Source organism: Oryzias melastigma, linkage group LG10, assembly GCF_002922805.2.
Source record: "Oryzias melastigma strain HK-1 linkage group LG10, ASM292280v2, whole genome shotgun sequence".
NCBI lineage: Eukaryota > Metazoa > Chordata > Actinopteri > Beloniformes > Adrianichthyidae > Oryzias > Oryzias melastigma.
Window position 1 is genome coordinate 22,373,032 of NC_050521.1, and position 22,930 is coordinate 22,395,961.

The 22,930-nt window shown below is 38.3% G+C and overlaps 3 protein-coding genes across 4 annotated transcripts in view; 1 reads left to right on the forward strand and 2 right to left on the reverse strand.

The window, feature by feature from the left end:
- The window catches only part of brd8 (bromodomain containing 8), a 9,322-nt gene extending 2,401 nt beyond the window's left edge, over positions 1-6,921 (forward strand). The window contains exons 7-19 of one of the 2 annotated variants that reach the window (XM_024282944.2): positions 372-436; positions 606-772; positions 905-1,096; positions 1,193-1,286; positions 1,600-1,742; positions 1,910-2,348; positions 2,996-3,033; positions 3,119-3,321; positions 3,405-3,497; positions 3,620-3,688; positions 3,786-4,071; positions 5,583-5,627; positions 6,403-6,921. In XM_024282944.2, coding sequence (XP_024138712.1) covers positions 372-436; positions 606-772; positions 905-1,096; positions 1,193-1,286; positions 1,600-1,742; positions 1,910-2,348; positions 2,996-3,033; positions 3,119-3,321; positions 3,405-3,497; positions 3,620-3,688; positions 3,786-4,071; positions 5,583-5,627; positions 6,403-6,462 — 1,894 coding nt within the window. In that variant the 3' untranslated portion in view covers positions 6,463-6,921. The remainder of the gene's footprint in view (positions 1-371; positions 437-605; positions 773-904; positions 1,097-1,192; positions 1,287-1,599; positions 1,743-1,909; positions 2,349-2,995; positions 3,034-3,118; positions 3,322-3,404; positions 3,498-3,619; positions 3,689-3,785; positions 4,072-5,582; positions 5,628-6,402) is intronic. The other variant, XM_024282945.2, reaches the window with a different exon arrangement.
- A 5-nt stretch (positions 6,922-6,926) lies between these two features.
- Positions 6,927-8,162, reverse strand: si:ch211-39i2.2 (DNA damage-inducible transcript 4-like protein). Its single transcript, XM_024282946.2, has 2 exons — positions 7,901-8,162; positions 6,927-7,604 (listed from the first exon to the last, which is right to left on the reverse strand). Exons 1-2 carry the CDS (start codon positions 8,058-8,060, stop codon positions 7,162-7,164), a joined length of 603 nt encoding a protein of 200 aa, XP_024138714.1. The 5' UTR covers positions 8,061-8,162; the 3' UTR covers positions 6,927-7,161.
- Positions 8,163-14,382: 6,220 nt separating this feature from the next.
- sting1 (stimulator of interferon response cGAMP interactor 1) lies at positions 14,383-21,918 on the reverse strand. The gene is made up of 7 exons (XM_024282943.2): positions 21,550-21,918; positions 18,667-18,893; positions 18,415-18,601; positions 17,530-17,638; positions 17,195-17,439; positions 16,033-16,219; positions 14,383-15,832 (listed from the first exon to the last, which is right to left on the reverse strand). Exons 2-7 carry the CDS (start codon positions 18,891-18,893, stop codon positions 15,627-15,629), a joined length of 1,161 nt encoding a protein of 386 aa, XP_024138711.1. The 5' UTR covers positions 21,550-21,918; the 3' UTR covers positions 14,383-15,626.
- Between the last annotated feature and the right edge of the window lie 1,012 nt (positions 21,919-22,930).

The window sequence follows — 22,930 nt, forward strand, 5'->3', positions numbered from 1 at the left end:
TTAAACTGAAAATACTCACATATACTATACATATACTACACATGTCAACTGTAAAATGTGGATTAAAATTCATGCCCTCATCCTTGTTTCAATCAGCTGAGGAAGTCTGAGTAAATGAGCAAAATAAAATGTGCACACAAACATGTTCTGAAAATTTCTACAGGTGTGGGATTGATTTATATAAAATAGTCATGAGTGATTCCGTCTGACTGAACTCATGGGACTGACTCAAAAATCAACCGTTAAGTCCAGTTACATTTGAAGATAAAAATTTTGTGAAAACCCGAGAATCTACAGAGACACATAATCATGGAAGTTTTCTATTCATTTTCTTCATGTTGTCAGATAAAATGTGTTTATTGATTTACCAGAAAGAAGAAACAGGATGAAGAGGAAGCCGAGCAGAAGAGGAAAGCCACAGAAATGGCTTATCAAGGTACATTTTTAAAGTCAAAACATTTCTGATAATGTCATTATGTTTTTTCTTTGAAAAGTTGTTATAACTTGAAGCTCATGAGAAGAATCCTAGTTTATTTTATTTAACAAGGAAATTAGGTTCATCCTTCTCCTGATCTGGTTTTATTTATTTATTTATTTTTTTGCAGCTCGTCAGGCGGTCAAAAACACCCCCAAGCGTCTACCCAGTGTCACTGTCCGCTCTCCGCTGGGGGCCAGCCCCCCCGCTATGGACTCTCAGAGCGATCCTTCGCTCTCCACGGCGTCCATGGATACAGGAGGCATCCCCTCTGAAGACATGAACACTCGCTCAGTTGTAAATACACCTTTTTTCTACAGATGAAGCAATCATGAGTTGAAGAACATCCTCTGTTGTAAAGGAAACAGCTTTTTTTTCATAAACAGTTTCCAGACTCCAGTCTTCTGACGTCATCATTTCCTTTAACAGGCTCAGGGCATCGGGGTGTTTCTGCCTGCAGCCGACCCCCCAGGGTCGGGCCCCAAAGACGGCGGCCTGGCCACTCTCGTCGATGACTCTCCACAGAAAAGACTCCTGACCCAGAAAGCCACTCCACCCCCATCACCTCTGTTATCAGAGCTGCTGAAAAAGGGAAACCTCATATCAGCCAGCCCCCGCCTGGTGAGAAACATCACCTGCAGGATTTCTGCTTGGAGAAGCTGATTTTTGAACAAAAATGCTACAAGTGAATTTAATCTGATGGTGATTCTTTGTCAGGTGGGAGACGCAGACTCCACTGGAAGTTTAGCCAATGGCGTGCAGGCAGCCACAGCAAGTCCCGTTCTAGCTCCAGGTCATCCGGTCATCAGAGGTGAGCTTCAGTGACTCGCTCTGTTAGACCAGAATGAAACCGTCTTTTTCAGATCTTCTGTTGTTTTCCAGTCTAACACGATCATCTCCATGTAACTTCTCTAAATATGTCTTTTCCACCAATCTTTTCAGAATCTTCTTGATTTTATTTTCATATTTTTTATTCCAATTAAGTATAGTTGAGACATAATTTTTTTTTAGCAAACGTCATCATAATTAAAACACTATTGGAAAGTTTTTTTTTTTTTTTTTTAATTTTAATTGTCATAGGAGGACTTTAAGGTGTATTTTTCTGCTGTCACAAATGTTTGCAGAGGGAGAAGCAGACGCTGCAGTGAAGGAGGATCTCACCGAGGAGACGGGGTTGGTCGAAGAAGACCTCGTCGCCGTGTCTTACATGGGGGATGAACTGGACCTGGAGACTGTTGGAGACATCATCGCAATCATAGAGGAGAAAGTATGTCATCGTCTCTCTCAAGTTTTCTCTTTTGATCTTTAAATATGGCAGAAATACTACACTTTTTTTTAACCAATTTAAGTAGTAAATGAATCTAAACTTTACTTTTCTTAATTTTTTTGTCTTAATGCGATTAACTCTAAAACATACTCTTCTGCGTCTCTCAGGTGGACGACTCTGTGGAGGCTTTAGACGCAGCAGCTGTAGAAGCCGCCCTTTCTCTGTGTGAAGAAGCCGTTTCAGAGGGTCACACTCTCCCCGGGCCCTGGGAGACCCAGGAACTGAAACCCTCTGAACCCACGCTCGCAGTCCCGGACTCTGTCTGCACACAGGAACCTCAGGACCCGGTCTCCATGTCAGACCCCTCCCCTGTCGGTCTAGAGACGCACGGTCAGCCAGACGTTAAAAAAGAGGAACAGTTCACGGGAAACTGTGACGGGTCAGAGGTCACTGGAGCGGACGTCGCCCCCTTTGGCGTCTCTGATGACGGAGCTGCAGGAAGTGAAGTCACAGAGGACGCTGCGGCGGTCAAAGAGGCCACGGAAGCGGCAGTGAAAAGTGAAGGGGAGGACTGGAGCCAGCCTGAACCCAATCCACCCTGTTTAGGTAAAGAAGGCACAAGTGAAACATGCACAACATTCCAGACAAAAAAATTATGCCATATTAATCTGTTTTTATGCTTTTTTTTTCTGTTTTTGTGACATCAAAGTTAAAACAGCTTAAAATCCTAATCAATCCAAGACAGAGCGTTAACCCAAGTGTTACTGGAACCAGATCCCCAAACCTCCAGAACCTCAGAAATGATTTAATCTTTTATCCGTCTCAGTGTCTGTTAGAAGGAGATATGATCCAGCAGATAGTATCTGAACTCTTGTTTTTATAAAAGACGACAATCAGTTATTGTCAATTTAAGGATCACATTTAAAGTAAAACAATGATTATGATCATTATTATTGCATATTACTGTGGAAAAACAATGAAATCAGATTGGAGGGATATTTTATTTAAGGTGGACTTTGAATTCGCTCTTTCACTTATGTTCTGTTGGTCGGCTCTTTTTTTTTTCTGCAGATTTAACAAAAATGTTAGGTCAGAGTACATAACACAAAGATGTAGGTTTGATGTGTCCACTTTCTTACTCTTAAGTCTAAACAATGCTTTCAAGTCATGTATTTTTACTCTTTAAATCCTTCAAGGTTCCTTAAGGAAAAATTATTTTTAAATTATAATTTTTTTTGCTTAACTTTCTGTAGACTCAGAGGACAGCTGTGTGTCCGGGAAAGAGTCAAAGGTAACATTCACGATCCAAACATTGATAATTATACCCAAAAACCCCAAAATGTAAGGATTTTCCTTCTTTTTGCTGCTGAACTCAGGAAGTCAAAGAGGAGGAGGAAGCGGGGAGCGAGGGGGACCCAGAGGAGGGGATGGAGATGAAGGAAGACTGTGGAGAAGGGGAGGGTCCTTACCTGTCTGAGGTGGAGCCTGCAGCCAGCGAGAGTGAGGACGGCTATGGCCCGCCCTCCCAGCGCTACACCGCCGATTCTCTGGCCAGCAGCCCCGCCTCGTCCTCCCAGCTGTGGGTTGATTTATTTACTTTATTTACTTGTCTGGTAAAAATAGTGTTTGTACCCTCAAGTCTCTTGGTTTATTCTGCTTCAGATCCACATGTGGAGAGGACCAGGAGGCCGTGCAGGCACAGAAGATCTGGAAGAAAGCCATCATGCTGGTGTGGAGAGCTGCAGCCAATCACAGGTAGAAGATCATCCAATGTGTTTAAAGGGGAAGATGCAGATGTCACAGAAACTATAATCTGAGCTTTATTTTGAAGAGACTTGTGCAGATTGATGTGAAGAAAGGGGTTTTGTGTCTCTCAGGTACGCCAGCGTCTTCTTGCAGCCGGTGTCGGATGACATCGCCCCCGGTTACCACAGCATTGTGCACAGGTGAGTCAACACCTTCACCTTTTGAGCCGTCAATCAAAAGGATCAAAGACTGACGTACATCAAAAGAAATTCTTTAAAAACACTCTTGACGTTCCAGACCGATGGACCTGTCGGCCATAAAGAAGAACATCGAGTCCGGGGTGATCCGGACCACGGCCGAGTTCCAGCGCGACATCATGCTCATGTTCCAGAACGCCATCATGTACAACTCCTCGGACCACGACGTTTACCACATGGCGCTGGAGATGCAGCGTGACGTCCTGGAGCACGTCCAGCAGTTCTTGGCCACGCAGCTCATCATGCAGACGTCGGAGAGCGCCATCTCTGCCAAGAGCCTCCGCGGCAGGGAGGGCAACCGGAAGCCGGGAGAACCGGCTGAGAAGGTGAGTGGAGCGGATTCCATGTTGAAGGTCACAGTTTGGGAACCGTCTTTGGTCTGCTGCTCGACAGAAATGATGAAAGTGTGTGGAGGGAAAAAAATCTGGTTTGTGTATTTGTTGTTAAAGTTTCATATTATCTCAATGGTCACTGTGTGATTTTCTTTATATTATGAATCGGAATCATCATGTCTTTCTTTAAGAAGATTGTTTCATCTTATTGAGTTTGATAAATTAGACCTTTAAACACTTTTTAACTGTTTTTCTTTGACCAGTTTGTTATTGGTTAGTTGATCGAATTACAAACACATGTATGTCTGTGTGTTGTGTTTTTAAAATGCTCAGTAAGCAGAACTTGCTCTGTCAGCCTCCTGAGCTTCTGCAGCTGATGGCGTTTGTTGTACCTGGATTCAAAATGATGGTGGCGCTCAGATCGTTGACATTGTTCTATAAACAGGACGTCGCCCGTACTTATGCTTTCAGGCGTGTTGTTGAGATGTTCCCCTAATAGGTTACATTGTTAGTGTGTCTACACTAAGCAACTTCTCCACCTGTCTGCCTCTTACTTCATCTGTCTGTCTGTTTCTGTGTTAGTCTGTTTGTTTCTTTGTTAGTCTGCTTTTTCTGTGTTAGCCTGCCTGTTTCTGAGTTAGCCTGCCTGTTTCTGTGTTAGCCTGCCTGTTTCTGTGTTAGTCTGTTTCAATGTTAGTCTGCTTTTTCTTTTTTAGCCTGCCTGTTTCTGTGTTAGCCTGTCTGTTTCTGTGTTAGCCTGTCTGTTTCTGTGTTTGTCTGTCTGTTTTTGTGTTAGTCTGCCTGCTAGTTTCTTTTTCTACCTTTGTTGTTTTTATATGAGTTTTTTTCTTAAATAAATGTAACTTTTTTATTCTAGCATTAAAATCAAACTGAAAGCAGGTTTAGCCTGAAATTTGCTCAAAATAAAATTGATTTGTTGATTTACTAAATATTTCTACTTTTAGATTGGTCGATTTATTGTTTCACAATATTTTTCAACCTAGCCTTGTTGCAAGTAGGTATTCAAATCACTCGGATAAAGAACTTATCCTGAATCTCTTTTAATTGTTAAAGCTGAGAGATTGAAAAACTCAAAATAAAGTTAATATTAAATATATATATATATTTTATCTATTGTAGTTGCAATAATTTTTACTAATGACTAAAAACTGATCATTAACAAAAATGACTTAATGAGTCTGATTTCATTCATTTTTAACCTTTTTTTTCAGCTAAAATGAAGTGTGATGATCTGTTAAACTAAACATGTACAATCTAAACGTCTCATTTTGAAAGGATGTTATCACGGGTCCTCAGAGGTGGGTCTGTTGTGGTTCTGTTTGTGTCCGTCTCCACAGACGAGCCTCAGTTGGACGTGACGCCCTCTTTCTCTGTTCCGGTTCTTTCACCTCTTTGTTTGACCTCAACCTGATATGAAGCTTGCCTTTGTTTTCACGCTCTTGTCTCTTCTCTTCTCCTTCTCACTCCCGTTTGTCCTCCTACAGGACAGTGTCCCAATGGCCTCTCCTGCTTTCCTTCTTTCTCTCTTTGTAAGTATGCAGGTTCTCCCTCAGATTTCACCAGAACCAGGCCCCCCCCCTCATTTTTTTTAACCCGCCCGTCTCGACAGACGCAACATTTTCTAGAATCTCACAGAAGTTCAGTGACTTTTTTTAAGTCCCACTTTTTATTTTAAAAGTTTTCCTGGTGGTCTTTGACGAGGAAAATAAAGACGTTAATGGATCTATTTGTCTACACATAAATGAGCTTTTTCCAACAGCATTTTTTGGTTTAATAATTTATAATGAAATACTCAGAAATTCAATTTTGAGATTCATTTTCTTCATTCAAGTCCTCCACCATCAGAAAAATGCAACTCGAATGTGTTTAAAAGCTATTTTCATCAGAGGGGGTCTTTAATGGAAAAGGGATTAGATAAAAATGAATTGAAGTTGGAGATTTTTGCCTTTTTTTCCCCTACTTTTATCAATTCAGATTGAATATTTGACCATTCTTCCACAGCTGTCCGTCTCTCATGAACGTCTGTGCCGTCCCTCATGAACTTTCAGTTCTGTGTTGCTCCAACAGCTGCAGTAACCTTCCATTCTCCTCACTTTCGGTTGCCTTTCAGTTCTTCATGAAGGTTTTCTGTCTGTTCTCGCTGCATGTTCTAATTTCTTTCTTCCTTCTTTTCTTTTGAAGTTTCTCCGTTTGATCATTTTTTTTCTTCATTTTGGGAGGAAGCCCTTTGCGTGTTTTCATGGCGATCACCTGTCCTGTCTGACCTGGTTCTAACTCCTGTTGCTGCTCTCCTTCTGCTTGCAGGATGGAGGCACCAGGGGGCGCCGTAGCGCCATGGAGGCCGACCTCAAAATGAAGAAATAGGTCTCTTTGTTGCAGGATGTTTTCAGAGGCGGTGCAGGTTCGCACCTGGACTCAGGCGTTGGTGGGATGCATTTTTTCACATCTTGGACGGAGCCGACACCACGCCTGTTCCAAGTAAAGACTCTTTAGGAGTTACCGGGAAAAGATGCTAAAGAATGTTCTGAGTTGAGGCAGTTTCCACAAGTTCCTCTGCATTTTGGGCAGCTCATTGAAAAATTATCCGATTTATGCAGTTTTCACTGAAAACCTGGAACTCCTCAGACGTTAACTGCTTCTCCAGTGGAAGTTGTGGTGTGGTTTTTTTGGATGCTGTTGTCAAGATTAGATGGATCTTGACGATCTGTTCCCTTCGTTGGCTTAGAAAATGTGTTAGCAATAGAAGAACCCGTTTGTTCCCCTCATGGACGTGTTTGGAGAACTTATTCACTTGTAAATTTGTTAAATAAAAGTTTGATCATACAGAATCTTTGTTTCTGATGCAAAGCACAGAGTCAGCATTGAAGATGTCAAACATTTATTTAAACATTTCAATAAATTAAAAAAGTGCCTTGTGAGGGAGACCTGCTCAGTACTGGAATAAGTTTTACAGCGTTTGAGGACCTGCTCAAAGTTGCATTCAGACATGAAGTACAAAAGTGGTTCACAACAGCAACTCCAGTGGATGACCATGAATCCCAGACGCCGAGAGTCCCGCCTGCACTAACTGAAGTCATGAACAACAGGACTGGCGGAGGAGTACAGCTTCCTCTTCACCAGTCTGTACTCCGGCCTCAGCTTCAGCACCTTGGTGTCAAAGAAGTGTCTGAGCGGCGGCCAGCCGTCGCCTTTGTCCAGCTTGAAGACCACCGACAGCTCAAAGGTCGGCGTGACGGATTGATCCGGGAGGAAGCCGCCCGCCGACTTTAGGCCGTCTTTGCCTTCGATGTAGAGCTTGATGGAGGCCCCCCGGAGCCCACAGGGCTCGCCGATGGAGCTCCGCAGCACGTCGTCGGTCACTCTGGGGATCATTTGACGAGGTAGAAGCAGAACCTGGCAGTTGAGGACGGAGGCTTTGGCTTTGGTCAAGCAGCGCTCCATCTGCTGGGTCACGTCAGGGTGGAAAAGCCGCAGCTCATCCTCCAGACCTTCATCCAGGTTAGGAACTGTAAAGGGGGAAAAAAATGGTTAGTGTTGAGATTTAGCTCCATTGAGACATGAGTCACGTGTTTAATCATGTGACAGGTCTACTATGAATCAGCTGATCCAAGACCTGGCTGAACTTGTTGCGTCAGAGTTCCTGTTTTCTTAATTGGTTCCTAATCCGCCAAATTAAATAGATCCATTAGTTTACATTTAACGAGTAAAATCTGAATAAAAATGTTGGCTTTTTAATCAGGAAATCAGCAGATCTGTTACTATACAAACGGTTCTGTTATATCAAGCTAACTCATAAACTTACCGGGGGTGTGGTTCTCTCGCTCGTCCCAGCTCTCAACGCTACCCCGCCGGCTTGGGTTTAACCTTTGGCCCGGGGAGGCGAGCTGGAAGAAATATTTTCCTATCATGTCCACGAGACTGTCTTCTTCTGGCAGAACGGGCACGGCGGCGCTATAGACCATCCTGATTCTGGTTTATGTCTCTCCGGTGTCTCCTCCGCGAGTTCTGTCCGTGGTTTCTCCATGAATCGACTGAGCAGAGTGGCCACAGCGTCGCGGCGGAGGGATATTTATACCGGCACGTTGCGTCAGATGAGTTCTGTGGGGGGCGTGGCCAGTAGAATCGAGAAACTTCCTGTTTTGTGGATCACGCAACGTGCCCTCAAATTGCAGGACAAGAGTTTGGTCACGTATCACCAGATTCTGAGGAAAACAGGTTCTAAAACAAAAGAAATTCATGAACTGTCAACTTTAACAGGAAAAACATCGCAGATTTTCGACAGAATTTCCGCCTTTTGAGTTTTTATTGCGGAAAAATAGTCATTAAAACAATAAAACAACTTTTGATAAGCAGTCATAAAATACTAAATATAATTTATGATTAACAGTAATGATACTAAAACTGTTTAAGAATTTCTACGATTATTTTTTTTATTTTTTATTTTTTTAATATACAATCAAAGCTGATAATAAATTCAGACTTTATTTTTTAGACAAAAAGTTTTTAAATGTCTTTTCTTATTTTATTCCTCAATTAATTATTTTTTGCTTTATTTTTATAATTTAACTTTGATCCTAAACTTCCGACTTTACTTACCAGTTTTTCTTCTTTCTTTCTTTTATTTACTTTAGGCTCCTGACTTCAACTTTTATTTCCAGATTCTGACTTCTTCTCAAAATTTTAACTATAATCTTTTTTTACTTACAATTTTTGTCTTTAATGTAGAATCTACTTTTAATTCTGCAAATTGAGCTGTAAAATCTTAAACTTCTAATTTTCTATTTAAATCCAAACCTCTTTGGGAAATTATTTCCCCCAGAAAATAAATATTATTTTCTCAATCTGAGAGCTTTACTTAAATTACTTCAAAAAACATTTCCAGATTTAACTTGAAATTCCTACGTCCCAAACTTAATCCCCTGTGTGTCCAGATTTAAACACATTTAAACTTTATTGTCAGAACTCTCTGATTTATCCATTTCAGAATTTTCTCTTGATATTTTCAGAATTTAGGGTTGTAAACATGATAGTATTTCATTCACAATTGTATATTTAAAATATATTCTTCAGTGGGTTATTTGTGTGTCATGGTGATGGTAAATTAGGAGAAGTTCTGGATTAAATGATACATTTTGAATTACGGATCAGAACGGTTTAATCTTAAAACAAACTTCAAAGTCTTATAATTGTATTCCGTCTTCCTCAAAACGTTTTGTGTATAATTTTGTAATTTTTTTCCTGCTTTTATATATTTGTATATTTGCATAGACATAAAATATTTTTTCATAAATTAAAGTCTATTTTTTTCCCCAATAGGCACCTGCTGTAAAAAATCTCAAAAATCAGATCATTCTGTTTGCATGTGAGGAGAACAAATATCTAATAACAGATCTGATGATAAACTGTTTCTGTTTGTGGAAAATTTCAACTTCCTTCTCTTAATAGATGCTGTAAATGTTTCTCTTATCTATAACACTTAAAACAAACATGTTTGTGGAGTAGATCCTCCTTTTTTTCCATAACTCTGTCACTCTTTTTAATGATTACTTTTTACGCTAAAAAGCATATTTTTTGTCGTCTGTCAGAAACTTGAAACCAAAGTAACACATTTGTGTAGAAGATGGAAATATACCTGCTGATGACTCATATTCACTGCAGGTCATGCGTGCTCAGATCTGAACAGAAATTCATATCTGTAGCGTTATCAAGATATGGAAAATTCTAGTTACTTAAAAACAAGTCAATGAATCAGGAAGAAGTATAAAGAAAAAAATCATGAAAGATGAAGAAACTGTAACAATGAAAGGTTTCTTTCAGGTTTGACTTTCACATTTGATTAGACGTTTTTCCTCAGAGTTTGTGGTGTCGGCAGCATGAATCCTGGTTTAGTCAGACACACCTGGAGGAACAAGGCGGGAATTTCAGGGGAAAAGGTTTTCCCCCTCCTAAGTATTGCTTAAGACTCATAAAGGTGGCATGGTAACCATGGAAAACTTTTATTAGGAGCTACTCTATGACTAATAAACTCCTTAAATACTTTTTTTTTACTTTTGGCTTTGAGGTTAATTAACAGTTAATTAATTTGAAATAATTATTTTTTACTTTTAGATTTATGGTTTGTAATGTCAACAAAGTGAGAGGTCTCCTGAACCATCCTGTAGCTTTAGGGAGGAACACGTGAGATGTTCAGGGACCATCAGAAATTCATCCTTTAGCAAGATCACAACCTGAACGTCTGTAACCTCTGGAGAAGGAACATGAGGAGGTCAGTAGTCTGTGGTTCCAAACACTTCTGCCACAGAATGAGGAACAAAACTTCAAACCTTCTCAAAGGTTAAAATGACAAAAAATGCTAAATAGATCAAATGTACCATTTAAAAAAATATATAAACCAAACCTTAAGTTTGTAACATTTATTTGTAATATTTTAGGATTTATCATAATAGTTAAACTGAGACGAGTCGTATAAATACATGTTTCTCCTGAAGTCATCATGTGTAAGCGGATGCTTATGAGACACCTGAGTCACTCACCTGAGAAATCTCCTGACTGTGACATCACAGCTGACAGCCAATCACAGACGAGCTGCTGGTTGCCACCGAGCAGGAACCACAGTCATTCTAGTCATTGTAGTTTTTAAAGGTGGAATTGTTTTTTTTTTCTGTTGATGCAGAAGTCTTTAGATTCAAGCTCTGAATGTTATAATCAAAAGTATTCTGTTTAACCCAGATAGATTACTGGAACATTCTGCTCTCTGGACTCAGTAAAAAGCAGCCCCAGAACACCTGACTGAAAGCAGGAAGTGAGACCTCATCAGACCTGTCTTCAGGTCTGTGCACTTTGTTGCTCAGAGATCTGACTTTCGTTTCGTTAGACAAATAAAGCATCTATCTTCTGTATCTCGACTCATAAACTGCTTGGGTTCAAGTTCACTTTAGAACCTCTCTGACCAGACACTTGAGTGTACATAAGAACTGGACTGAGTAACTCCTTACCTCTACTGTTCAAACAGGAAGTACCCACTGGCTCCAAAATGCCAAAATCCCCCAGACTTCTAATAATAAACAGACAGCTCAGTCATTCTATTTGATACATTTTTTTTACATTTTCTTTCCAATTCTATTTATTTATTTATTTATTTTTGCAAGTTAATCAATATAAACTGACCAGTCAGAAGCCTCAATACAAGCATGTCGTCTCATGTGGACAAACTCGCTCCTGATTGGCGAGAGCGGTTGCTATAGAAACTTCGGCCAATCATAGCTCACCGACGTCGTCTGGCTCCAACATGGCAGCGTCTGAGCTCTGAAATTGAATTGACTTTAATTGATTGGAACCAGAAGTAAACTGTTTTCTATGGGTGACGTCAAACTCATTCAGTCCAGTTCTCATGTACAGTCAACGGTCCAGACATCACTGATAGTAAATTCTATTTAATGGTTTCACGGTTTTATTTTTATTCTTTTTTGTTTATGCAAAGCAATTCATAATCATGAATTGTTCTTCATGTATTCCCATTTCTCAGAAAATGTACAGATCAGAGCATCAGGCTGAATTTAAAACATTCACGCGTTAGCTGGTTAACAGTCTGTTCAATCTAAAGATCCTCACATAGACTTTATCTCTCATTTTCTATACAAAAACCATACAAAAAACATCTAAATTTGTGTAAAATGATCTTTTGCTGAGTCAGACATCACATTAATTCTCTACTCCAGTCATGTCAGATGTACAGATACACTAATTCCTTCATCCTGTTTGTGTTTCTGTTTCTGGGTCACCTGCTTTTGTTATCTTGGCTCTCAGCCCGGCTGGAGACAAACCTGATTATGTTACCAACAAGCTGTTGTTGAAGCTGCAGAGGAACAGGTCTGACCTGCAGGAACACCTGACACTGACAGACTTAGCGTGGTATGTCTGCAACCACGAGGACGTTGGTTTTTATTTATTTTTAAAAATCCTAATCTGATGAAGAAGATCAAAGCAGCCGCCTGCTTTGGTCATGATACTCAGGTCAGGATCAGATTTGATCTATGAATCCTAGCAAACATTTATTGTTGTCTGCGATACATTGAGCTTTTCTTTCTGTTTTTTGTTGGAATTAAAACAGTAAAATCCAGAAAGGCTGTCTTCAAATAAATCTTTTCTATTTTTTACTTGTTTTCTTTGCTCTTTTTCCTGGTTTTGCCTTTGAGTTTCTGTTCTCTCTTTGGTTCAGTTGAAGGTTTGGATGAAATATGATCTACCTTCATGAACGCTGGTGTTTGTTTTGGTCAAACTCTGATATTTTCAGGAGGTAAAAAATAGCTTCACCCAAATACAGGTGAAAACATTGACAATTTCTTCAGTTTTCCAGTCAGTTTGTTCCATATTTGAAAGAAATTGCACCTCATAGTGGTGTAATAACTTATTATATGTGTAAATTCAAAGCAGAGAAAGTAAATATTTGATGTTTTTTGGAAAAAAGTTCATTTCTTTATTATTTTTTTGATTTTAAACATCAAAAAATTGAATTATTTCCAATTTTAGACTTCCTAAATGTGATGGATTTGATGGATTTATTAAAAACTCTGGTTGTTTTGCAAGAATTTGGTGATTTAATTAATTAATTAATGTAATTTTATTTAAAAAAATAGTTTTAAATGTTTTTTTTTTAATTCTTTAACTAAAAATGTAGTCTTTTTGACAGAAACTATAATAATTAATCATTGTTTCCACACTTTTTGATTATGTTGTGGCAAAATATTGTTTTTTGATTTGATAATTAAATATTAAACATAAAATCTGCTTTGTTTTGGAGTTTTAGTGACTGAAAATTATTTCAATTTATGAGATTTAATCTTTTCCTGACAACATTTTTAAGTTTTTTCCTGCTGGATAAGTAAAATGTTGATCTAAAGACTAAAATAATCCATCAACCAATCATAGAACACGAGTAATGCAGCATCTATAAGTGCGTATGTATGTAAGGACATGCCAGCAGCATCATTTACTGCTGTTTCAGGCGTTCTCCCCTCTGAGGAAGAGGAGGTTTGTTCTGGTGACGTTCAGTGACAGTCTGTTCGTGCCGTGGATCAGATCACTCTGTCCTCCTCCTCACCTCCTCCCCTCAGGAGGACGTGCAGGCTGTGAGCTCGCCTGACGCAACCCGCCGGGGGGGTTGCAGGCGTCGTGAGGAGGAGTGTGCATGAGGCATGCTGGAAAAGTGCTGCCAGCCGTCTTGTGACTGCATCTTTTGCTGAAACGCCCAAAAAAAGTACTTTTAAGTACTTTTTAAATCATGCACCAGCAGCTAAATCTTTAAAGGTTTTTATTTCAACATTTTAGATTATTTTTAGCAGGAAAAGAACATTTTAGTTCCCATTCTGGAGGACTAAAGCAGTGACACTGTGAGTTTTTGATTAACCCTTCTGTCCTGTAAAGGAGGACAAACTTCGTGGGTCATAAAATTCTCCACATTAGTGGATTTTTGCAATTTACAGCCAAGTCATTTATTAAACAGATCAGTCAGACGATCCGTGAATTAGTGATGATCCTTCAGTTTCTGCTACGAAACATTAATCGGCTTTTTTTTCATTTCAGTTCAGCAGTCAATCAAAAATGACATAATCTAAATATAAAGTGTTTTTGGGCCAAAATTTGTTTGAACGAACGTTAAAAATCTAAATATAAGAAAGAAAAATGAAAGTTTTCCTTATTAAAAAGTAAAAATAAATAAAAAGTAAGTAGTAAGATAAAGTAAATGGAATCAACTCATTCTCAAACAGCATCACTGTCAAACTAAAACATTTTGATGGATTTTTGTGTGGCGTGGACCACAGGAAATCAGATGAAGGTCAGTGAGCACAACCAGAAATAAGGCACCCTAGATGATAAAATAAATTTTCAATTGTTTAGCAAATGTAAGCATTTTATTTACATATTACGGTTCAGAAATATAGTAAAGGTCACTTAATTAGCTCTGGTTTCTTTTTGGTTCGTACATATTTTTTGGCTTAAACGCGCCACAAACTGTAAAAAAAAACCAAAATAACACACACATACATATATATATATATGTATATGTGTATATTTTTTTTTTTTTATTTTACACTACATTTGCTGTATTAACATGATCCTATATGACACAAGGTGTCTTATTTTGAAAGGAAGTTGTGTAAGCATCTTTCAATTTTTAAAATAAAGTTATTATTGCTTTATGCTTATGTTGTAATTATGTTGAAAATGTTTACAGATGTTTTAAGAATGAAATATGTGAAAACCATGGAAGAAGTACGAATAAACTACACGTAAACCCTTACTTTATTACATATCTTCACTCTTACATTCAGAGCACAGGGCAGAAATCACATTGCACCATGGCGGTATGGCAAGCCAAAGGGGTCAATAATGCCCAGAAAAGGCGCCGTAAAAAACACCGCTTTTTATGCAGATTTTAAAAGTACTGTGTAAATTACGGCGTCTTGTGTCGTTCGAATAGTTTTATGTCGAATACAAACCGCGTGTCGAACACGCCGTTTTAGCGCGTTCAGAACCGCCCGTCAAAAGAGGCCTTTTTGTTGCGTCAAATATGTAAGTTAAAAATGCTTTTGTTCTTGACTAAAATTGACTGTTTAAAGACTTGTATCATATCTTTTGTAAAAACAAACAAGAAGAGGAGGAGCAAAAAAGGAATACCAAGTAAAAAAGGTAAAGTGCGGTTTTCTTAACCAGTCGGTCACAGCTAACATCTGAAACAAATCTTCCACCATAGCCATTTATTCAAGCACAATGGCGTTTTGGGCACTTTTGTGCTTTGTACGCAGTAAAACACACTTTTTATTTGGGGTAACCCCAGCGGAATTTATGTGCTACTTTTAAAACATGCATAAAAAGCAATATTTTTCATGGCCAAAATGCCTTTTTTTGCATCACTTTTCCTGGTGATTATTGACCTCTTTTGCTTGCCATACATGACGGACATCTGCACACATCAACAAACCCCTATAAATTACGTAAATCACAAATGTATGATCAAAATTTCATATGTGGAAAATGCATAAAATATACATCGTGGCGGTGTGACACGGTCTTAAGAATAAAATGTCATTTCTGAGTATTTTATTTATTAAAATCGTGAATCAGGAAACATGCTGTTTGAAAAACTCCCTGCTCCACTCTATTCTGATGCATCCACTTGTAGAGAAATAGATCCATGAACGTCTTCGTTTTCCAGGTTCAAAACTGTACAAAACTGTATGTTAGCTTGGGGATGTGAGGGGCTGTAAGCTAGTGGGAGACTGTGTAATCTAAAGGCACCACAACTATGAGGTAAATTTCTAATAAACGAGAAAACGGAAATAATTCAGGCTGAAAATGGGATAATTATAAATAAAAGACGACTAGGAACGCTTTGACGATAGATCGAAACATGATCGGAGTGGCACTTTAATGTGAGTTTTAGTGTGAAAACTGCCGTGGACTTCTCACGAGGCGGCAGTAGACCACATGGGGCATCCCTGCTTCCTGCCTCCTCCTCTGAGTTGACGTTACTCATAGGTTTCCTCCACAGGGTCTCTCAGCGGCTGAGGTGACTCCAGGCTGATCATGAGCGTGGGCACTCTGCTCATGACCTCCGCGGGCGGCTCCATCTCCTGCTGAGGAAGCGGGTTCAGGAAGATCTCTTCCCTCTCCTGTTGATTCAAGTGTTTCAGGATGGATTTGGACAGGAAGTGAGGGTCGTCTTCAGTTTCATCTATGAGGTGAAGGAGAAGATTCATGAACCAAAAAATACTTATCAGAAAAGCTGATCTTTGCATTTTGAGGTTGGCGTAACAAACTTAAAAACTGCCAATTAAGCAAAATAAACTATAAATTCATCATTCCTTAAGGGAAGAAGTGTGCAATTCCACCCTGAAATCGGCTGTTGAGCTAATATTAGATTCATGGTCTCACTGAGAAGCAGGATGAGTCGGTAGCGGTTTTGACACTCCAAGGATCGCTCCAGGATGTGATGCAGGGTTCTGTAGAAAAGCAGGACCTGCTGTGTGCGCTCAGTCTCCCCGAAGCCGGCGGTGCTCTCATGAGACATCTTATAGAGCGTCAGCACGGGCGTGGCGTACTCCACCACGCACTCGTGGGCCTGGTTGAACACAAACACACAAAGATGGACTTTCATGCAGTTTTAAGCCAGACGCCAGCTCAGACACAGAAAGTGAAGATGTACATGGATCTATTTTTCTGCAAGTGGATGCATCAGTATGGGGGGAGCTTGTGACCCGCCAGGCGTATTTTCTCAAATACGATCTTTATCAAAGGAGATTTTTACATTTGCTTCTGATTCAGAAATACTTTGAAATTTTATTTTTAGCTCCATTTTCTTTATATATGTCCTCCATCATCATAAAATGCCACAAGAACACCAAAAAACACGATTTTCATTGAGGTCTCCCAGCTCCTTTCTACATTGATGCATTCTCAAATACAACCACAAGATGGCGACAAACCAAAGATAATCTGTCCACAGATCCCTCACTTTTAAAGTTTTTAAATACCCAAAAAATGACTGATAATAATGCTAAAAATGATTGTTTTCATATATTATTTTACAACTTTTAAAAACTTTTCTGGAGAAAATAGAGCTTTATCTTCTGATTAAGATTTGTGGTTGAGTTTAAATCAAATATTTTAATAATAAAGTATAAATACACCGCGTCAAAAAATTAACTAAAAATTACTTTCAGTCAAAAATGTGGCTGAGATTTTAATTGTTTTTTATTGATGCATTCTTTTCACTCATGCACTGAACTTATAACTTTCTGGAGCAAACTTATTAGACTAATCAGTTCAGTAAGACAATATACAATATTTTCTTAGCTGGATAATTTGTTTTTTTACTGTTTTTAATACTAAAATTTGCTTAAAATTCCAAGTAAATAAAACAGTTTAAAAACTAAGCGTTCAAAATGGATCAGTAAGATAAAAATATGAATACAATTTCTCTTTTTTCTGCTTTGTCTTTTATAAACGTGCTAAAATGTGGAAATGTTGCCCCCTTGTGGCGACAAAAGGAAACGTGTTTGCACTGTCCTGTGACTGTATTGAAATCCCCTCTTACCCATCCATTCTCATCCAGCACTTTGTAGACACTGTGCTTGTAGACGCGCCCCTGAACCCCTCCCATGTTCATCTCATAGTTCGGAAGGTTGTTGTAGAACTGCAGGCGCTCGTCCTCGTCCTTCAGCTGGTGGGACATCTTGGCGTTTAAGGGGACGAGGATTAAGAGCTTCCTGGAGCCGCGAGCCCAGAGGTTTCTGCTGGTGGGATGGGAGGCACAGAACTCTGCGATGGACTCCTCCAGACCTGAATGGACAAGGAGGCTGGTGAGGTCAAGCAGATCTGTGCTGGCGTTGGGTCACGCCCTCGCTCAGTGTGTGTTTGCATGTTACTGACGTGGGAGCACCAGTTTCAGGTAACCCAAGTAAAAGGACCAGGCCAGCCCATGGGCAACGTTCATCTTCCTCTCCTCGCAGATCTCTGAAACCTCAACCTCCGACGGACCCTGCACACCCACCAGAAACAGCCAGAGTGATGTTCGCTCAGGACATTTCCAAAATAGTGATGGACCTGATGGTAAAAAAAATGTTTAAATCTGAACCAAAGAACAGCAGAGGATTGTTAGTGTTATCAATTCAGTGTGTAGAAGAAAAAAAATCAAGTTTTCAAATCAAAATTAAACTGGATGCCCTGAACATTTTTTTATCATCTTGGAGAAAAGTATATAATTTCTCATATATATATATATGTTTATATTTGATATAAAATTAAGTATTTAATATTTTTGGGGTTGAGAGAACTTCCATATGAAATATCTATAGACATAAATGTCTATTTTCATTTAATTATTTTTTTTACATTAAACATATATGTTTTATTTAGATGTTTTTATTCATTTTTTTTTTCCAGAAGTGGATCATTTTTTAGGATTTTTGTTTTAAACACATATGTATTTTACAAAACACATTTTTCTACTCAATTTATTTTTAAAAATTATCATTAATATTCAGTTAGATTTTTTTTAATAGCATGTAATTGTTTGACTTTTATTTGTCTTTATCATTTGTTTAATAAACTCGTTTCATTAAGGACTTTCTGTGCTCTGAATGTTACACTTCTTGCTGAGTTTTGCTGATCAAGACGTATTTTTGTCGTTTATTTTTAGGTTTCAGGAAGTGATCTTTCACGTGCTGACCATCTGACGAACAAACCAAAAACAGGCACCAAATCTGAGCTTTTCCTGTTGAATGGGACAAAACCGATGCAGCAGCAGAACCTCACCAGAACTCCCAGAGCTTTGAGTAGTGTGTAGTAAACAGGAGCCAGAAGGAGGAGCTCCCAGCGTTGGGCTTCCAGGAGCGGAGAGCACCCCTTCAGGTGCAGCAGGAGGCCCCCCGACCCCGCGGCCAGCAGAACCCACCGCCCCAGACCGCAGGCAGACAGCACGGGCCTCACCCGACCTCGATGCCTGAGGAGCGGCAGAACCGTGAAGCAGAGAACAGACTGAGGGTTCAGGCGGGTCGGACAGCTGACCTGGTGTTTCTGTGGTGCAGCAGCTCCTCTGCCAGCAGACAGGCGGCGTGCAGGAGAGACCCCAGAGCCACCACCAGGACCGCCAAAGCCACCCAGACCAGAACCTTCTCTGGAGACGCAAACATCACCACGCCTGTGGTGATGACGGCGATGGCAGCGGCGCACGCTTTAGGCAGATTCCCACGAGGCCGCGGGATCACAGCCTCGTGTTCCTGATGGTTTTGCATCTGAAAAGGGATTAGGAAGTGAAAATAGCAGCATTTAGAACCTGTTAGTGAGTCAAAAATGTGGCTGCTATTTTTTGTCCCTTTCGTGACCCCAAAAGGGACAAAACGGATTTAGAAAATGAATGAATGATTTTGTGATTTTCCTGCTCCTTTCCATCAATTTTCTGCACATTAAAAACTCAGACTTTGAGCGATTTTACCACTCTTGGCATCAAAACCTTCTGCTTCTTCAAGACATTACTTCTTTTAGTTTTGCTATTGAAATATTTTATGTTTTTTAAGATTTTATGCAATTTATGCAAATTTTCAGCCCCGTTGAAAATGAACGGGAAATTCTTCAAATCCCTCAAAAACTTTATGCACTTTTGAAACGTGTGCAATATTGGTATCAAAGGGTTCAGCACGTTTAGGAGATTACTGCTTGTACTTTTGGTATTGATATATTTAAAGTTTTTTAAGATTTTATGCAATTTATGCGATTTTCCAACCCCATTGAAAATGAACGGGAAATTTTTTGAATCTTTACAAAACTTAATGCACTTTTTAAATTTATATAATATGGGTATCAAAAGGTTCAGCACATTGAGGACATTCATGCTTGTACTTTTGGTATCAATATATTTCACGGTTTTTAAGATTTTACTCAGTTTATGTGATTTTTCCACACCATTAAAAATGAACGGGATATTCTTCAAATCTCTCCAAGACTTGATGCACTTTTGAAACGTATGCATTATTGATATCAAAATGTTCAGCACATTGAGGACATTACTGCTTGTACTTTTGTTATTGATATGTTTCATGGTTTTTTAAGATTTTACACAATTTATGTGATTTTTTAACCCCATTGAAAATGAACGGGAAATTCTTCTATTCCTTTAAAAACTTTATGCACTTTTGAAACGTATGCAATATGGGTATTAAAATGCTCAGCACATTGAGGACATTACTGTTTGTACTTTATATTAATATATATTACGTTTTTCTTTTAAGATTTTACACAATTTGGGATTTTTCTGCTCCATTGAAAATGAATGGGAAATTCTTCAAATCCTTCAGTAACTTTATGCACTTTAAAAACTTGTGCGTTATTGATGTCAAAATGTTCAGCACGTTCTTGCTTGTACTTTTGGTTATTCTTTTTTTTTACACATTTTAAATTATACACACTTTTGCGATTTTTTTTCTTAAAAAAAATTGTTTTCTTAAAAAATTAGTAAAATTTTTTGAGCACTTTAACAATATTGGTACCAAACGTTCAGCACGCTCAGGACATTATTCAGCAATTAAAGTAAATTTCTTTAGCATTTTTCAGCAACCACATTCAGCAAAAAGCATTTACACTAGCATTGTCGCAGATGGTGCGACTTTTCCTTTTCTAGTTATTATTTAAGTTTTATTTATTTATTTTTGGGTGCTACAATTAGTACTGCCTATATTATGTCTTGTGTTCTTTAGTATTAAAGCTTTAAATTTTAAATGTTTTCACCAGTTGAAATTTATCCGCTCAGATAAATGACTTTTTATCTCAAAAATGTCAACTTGTCTCTTGTAATCCAGTTTTGTGAGTATAATTATTTTATTTGTTCACATTCATGACTAAATTTTAGCAAATATTTGACAATAACGGGAATTTTTTATTAAACTTTTGCTTTTTTTTTTTTTGCATGTATTTCCCCCAAAAGGACATATTCAGTGGGAATTATGGGTAAAAGAGATTTTAACCCTTTAACGCCGGTGACGCTTAAACACAAAACCTTACAGTGATTTTTAAAGTTAGAATAAGTTAAAGAACATAAACCCTGGAGCTCCGGTGTTAAAGGGTTGATTCATTTGTACATTTTTACTCAGAATTCTGACTTTTTCCTCAATTTGACCAGTAGTATTTCATTTTAAAATTAAAAAAATTTACATTTTTATCACCTGATAATTTTTTTTTCTCAGATTTTTCTTATTCTACATGCAAAGTTATTTTTTAATACAAATTCAGACTTTTTTTTCACAGTTTTGACCATAATCTCCTAATACTTTCAAATATTTCTGGTGAAATCTCATTTTTTTCCCCCTAAAATAAAATTTTTTAACTTGTCAAACTACTTTTTTTCCCTCCCAAAACTTAACAGATTGCAGATTTTGACCTAATCCCCCTATCTTCAGTTTTTAAGTGAGTTCTTTCACATCCACTTCAAAAAGAGGATCTAGTGTTTATTTTTAAACGCACAGTGTCATGAAAGACTGAAATGTATGAAATCATCGTTTTTCATAACCGGTTTCTTAACGCGCCTTTTTGTTCTCCTGCAGGTGTGAGCGGTTTGATAACCTGCATGATTGGAAGCACCTGGGCTGGGGGGCGGAGCTCTCCACCCACTCCTGTTCTGTTGCAGATGTCGTTCAGTTTTTCAGCTTTTCCACCTGTCTGAACCAGTAAGTGTGTGTGTTTTTGCCTTTCTTCTGCTTTTATTTTAATGACTTTTGGGTGGAGCTATGACAGTCACAAACCAGCGACATACTTTAGTGGCTGCGGCATCTAAAAGTGAAAGGTTTGAAGGAGCAGCAGAGCCTGCTGGTATGGAAAACCACAAATAATTTGAATGAAAGCCAAGAATTCTTTTAGAGTCTGAGATCTTTCAGAATAAAACAGTTTGGAAAAGCTCACCTTAAGAAGTGTCTTTAGTCTTCAGTCCTCTGGTCTCGTCTGTCTCAACCTCTTTGTACTCATGAGTTTCTAGAAAATGTATTTACATACTGTGACTCCGCCCAGATTTCTACTTATCCTTTCCATATTTGTACTTCCTCTTCCATGTCTTGCCAAATAAATGTTCTAAAGGGGGAAATCCTTAAGTTTAATCATTTTAGCCATTTGCTTTCTTAATTCCCTGTCAACAAAAGTGAAACTATAAATGAATAATTTGGATTCAAATATGTTTTCTTGTCTTTACTTTTATATTATTTCCATGAAACTCTTCAAAATTATGTGATTGACTTACTTCCTTTTTGACAATTTCTTGCACTTTCACATCAGAGTTTGTTCTTAAATTATTTATTTTATTACATGTTTTATGCATTAACTGGATTGAAATGTTTTGGGAGAATGAGGGTCTTCATTTACCTGCAAGTGAACTCTGGTGCGGTTTGGCAATACTGTGAATGCAGGCGAACCAAAAAAAGAGTAAATGACATGAGCTCCACAAAGACTGGAGTCAATATCTCACCTGTAAATATGATAAAGGTTGTTTTTTCATCCTTAATTATAATGTTTGTTTTAGATCAATTCTGCCCCCGAACACACGGCTTAGGAGTGAATCCTGTTGTGGTTTAGCAGTAATTTAAGGCAGTAAACAAGATAAAAGCTACAATTTAAGTAAGGAAAAAACAAACATAAAACTGATAATACTTAAACTTTCTTCCCTCGTTATGTTGCTGGTTAGCTTTTGTAGTCTCGCCATTTTACCGATTTTTTTCATGCATTTCTTCATGCTTTTATTGTACAGTATACGCCCGAAAGATGCCTGTTGTACAGAATGCATTAAGTTTACAACAATTTCAAAAATATTTGATTGTGAAGATATTCTTTTTTTCATTGCCTAAAACTGGACTCACTTTTCTGCAAAGGTTTGAACATTGAGAAGAGAAAAGTATTATGTTTAGAACGTGACTTCCAGGATAAACAAACATTTTCGCTCTTGTTTAAACTTCAAACCTTCGTAGAAAAATAAGTTCAGAATTATAGAATGAAAACAAGGATCTGATCATGATTAAAGATTTACATTGAAAATCATTTTAAAAACATTTCTGTTTTGAAATGCTTTATCTTTCTGGTCAGATTGTTTTTCTTCAGAAAATTTCCCCAAACTAGCAGCTGTACACTGTAAAAAGTGAAACATTGGACCAACTAACAAAAATGTTATTTGCTACAATAAAAAAAATATTAGTCCAAATATAACAAATTACATAACTTTTGATAATTCTTGTGTCAAAGTCAAGGCCCCGGGGCCGGATCCGGCCCTCCAGATCATTTTATTGTTATTAATGGCTCG

What these genes read in the sequence shown, in the direction of transcription:
- sting1 (XM_024282943.2), bottom strand. Translation starts at nt 18,893, where the DNA reads ATGCAAAACCATCAGGAACACGAGGCTGTGATCCCGCGGCCTCGTGGG. An exon ending in CTGCACCACAGAAACACCAG is followed by an intron (nt 18,602 to 18,666) that starts GTCAGCTGTCCG and finishes GCCGCTCCTCAG; the next exon opens with GCATCGAGGTCGGGTGAGGC. An exon ending in CCGACTCATCCTGCTTCTCA is followed by an intron (nt 15,833 to 16,032) that starts GTGAGACCATGA and finishes TTCACCTCATAG; the next exon opens with ATGAAACTGAAGACGACCCT.
- si:ch211-39i2.2 (XM_024282946.2), bottom strand. Translation starts at nt 8,060, where the DNA reads ATGGTCTATAGCGCCGCCGTGCCCGTTCTGCCAGAAGAAGACAGTCTC. An exon ending in GCGAGAGAACCACACCCCCG is followed by an intron (nt 7,605 to 7,900) that starts GTAAGTTTATGA and finishes CCCCCTTTACAG; the next exon opens with TTCCTAACCTGGATGAAGGT.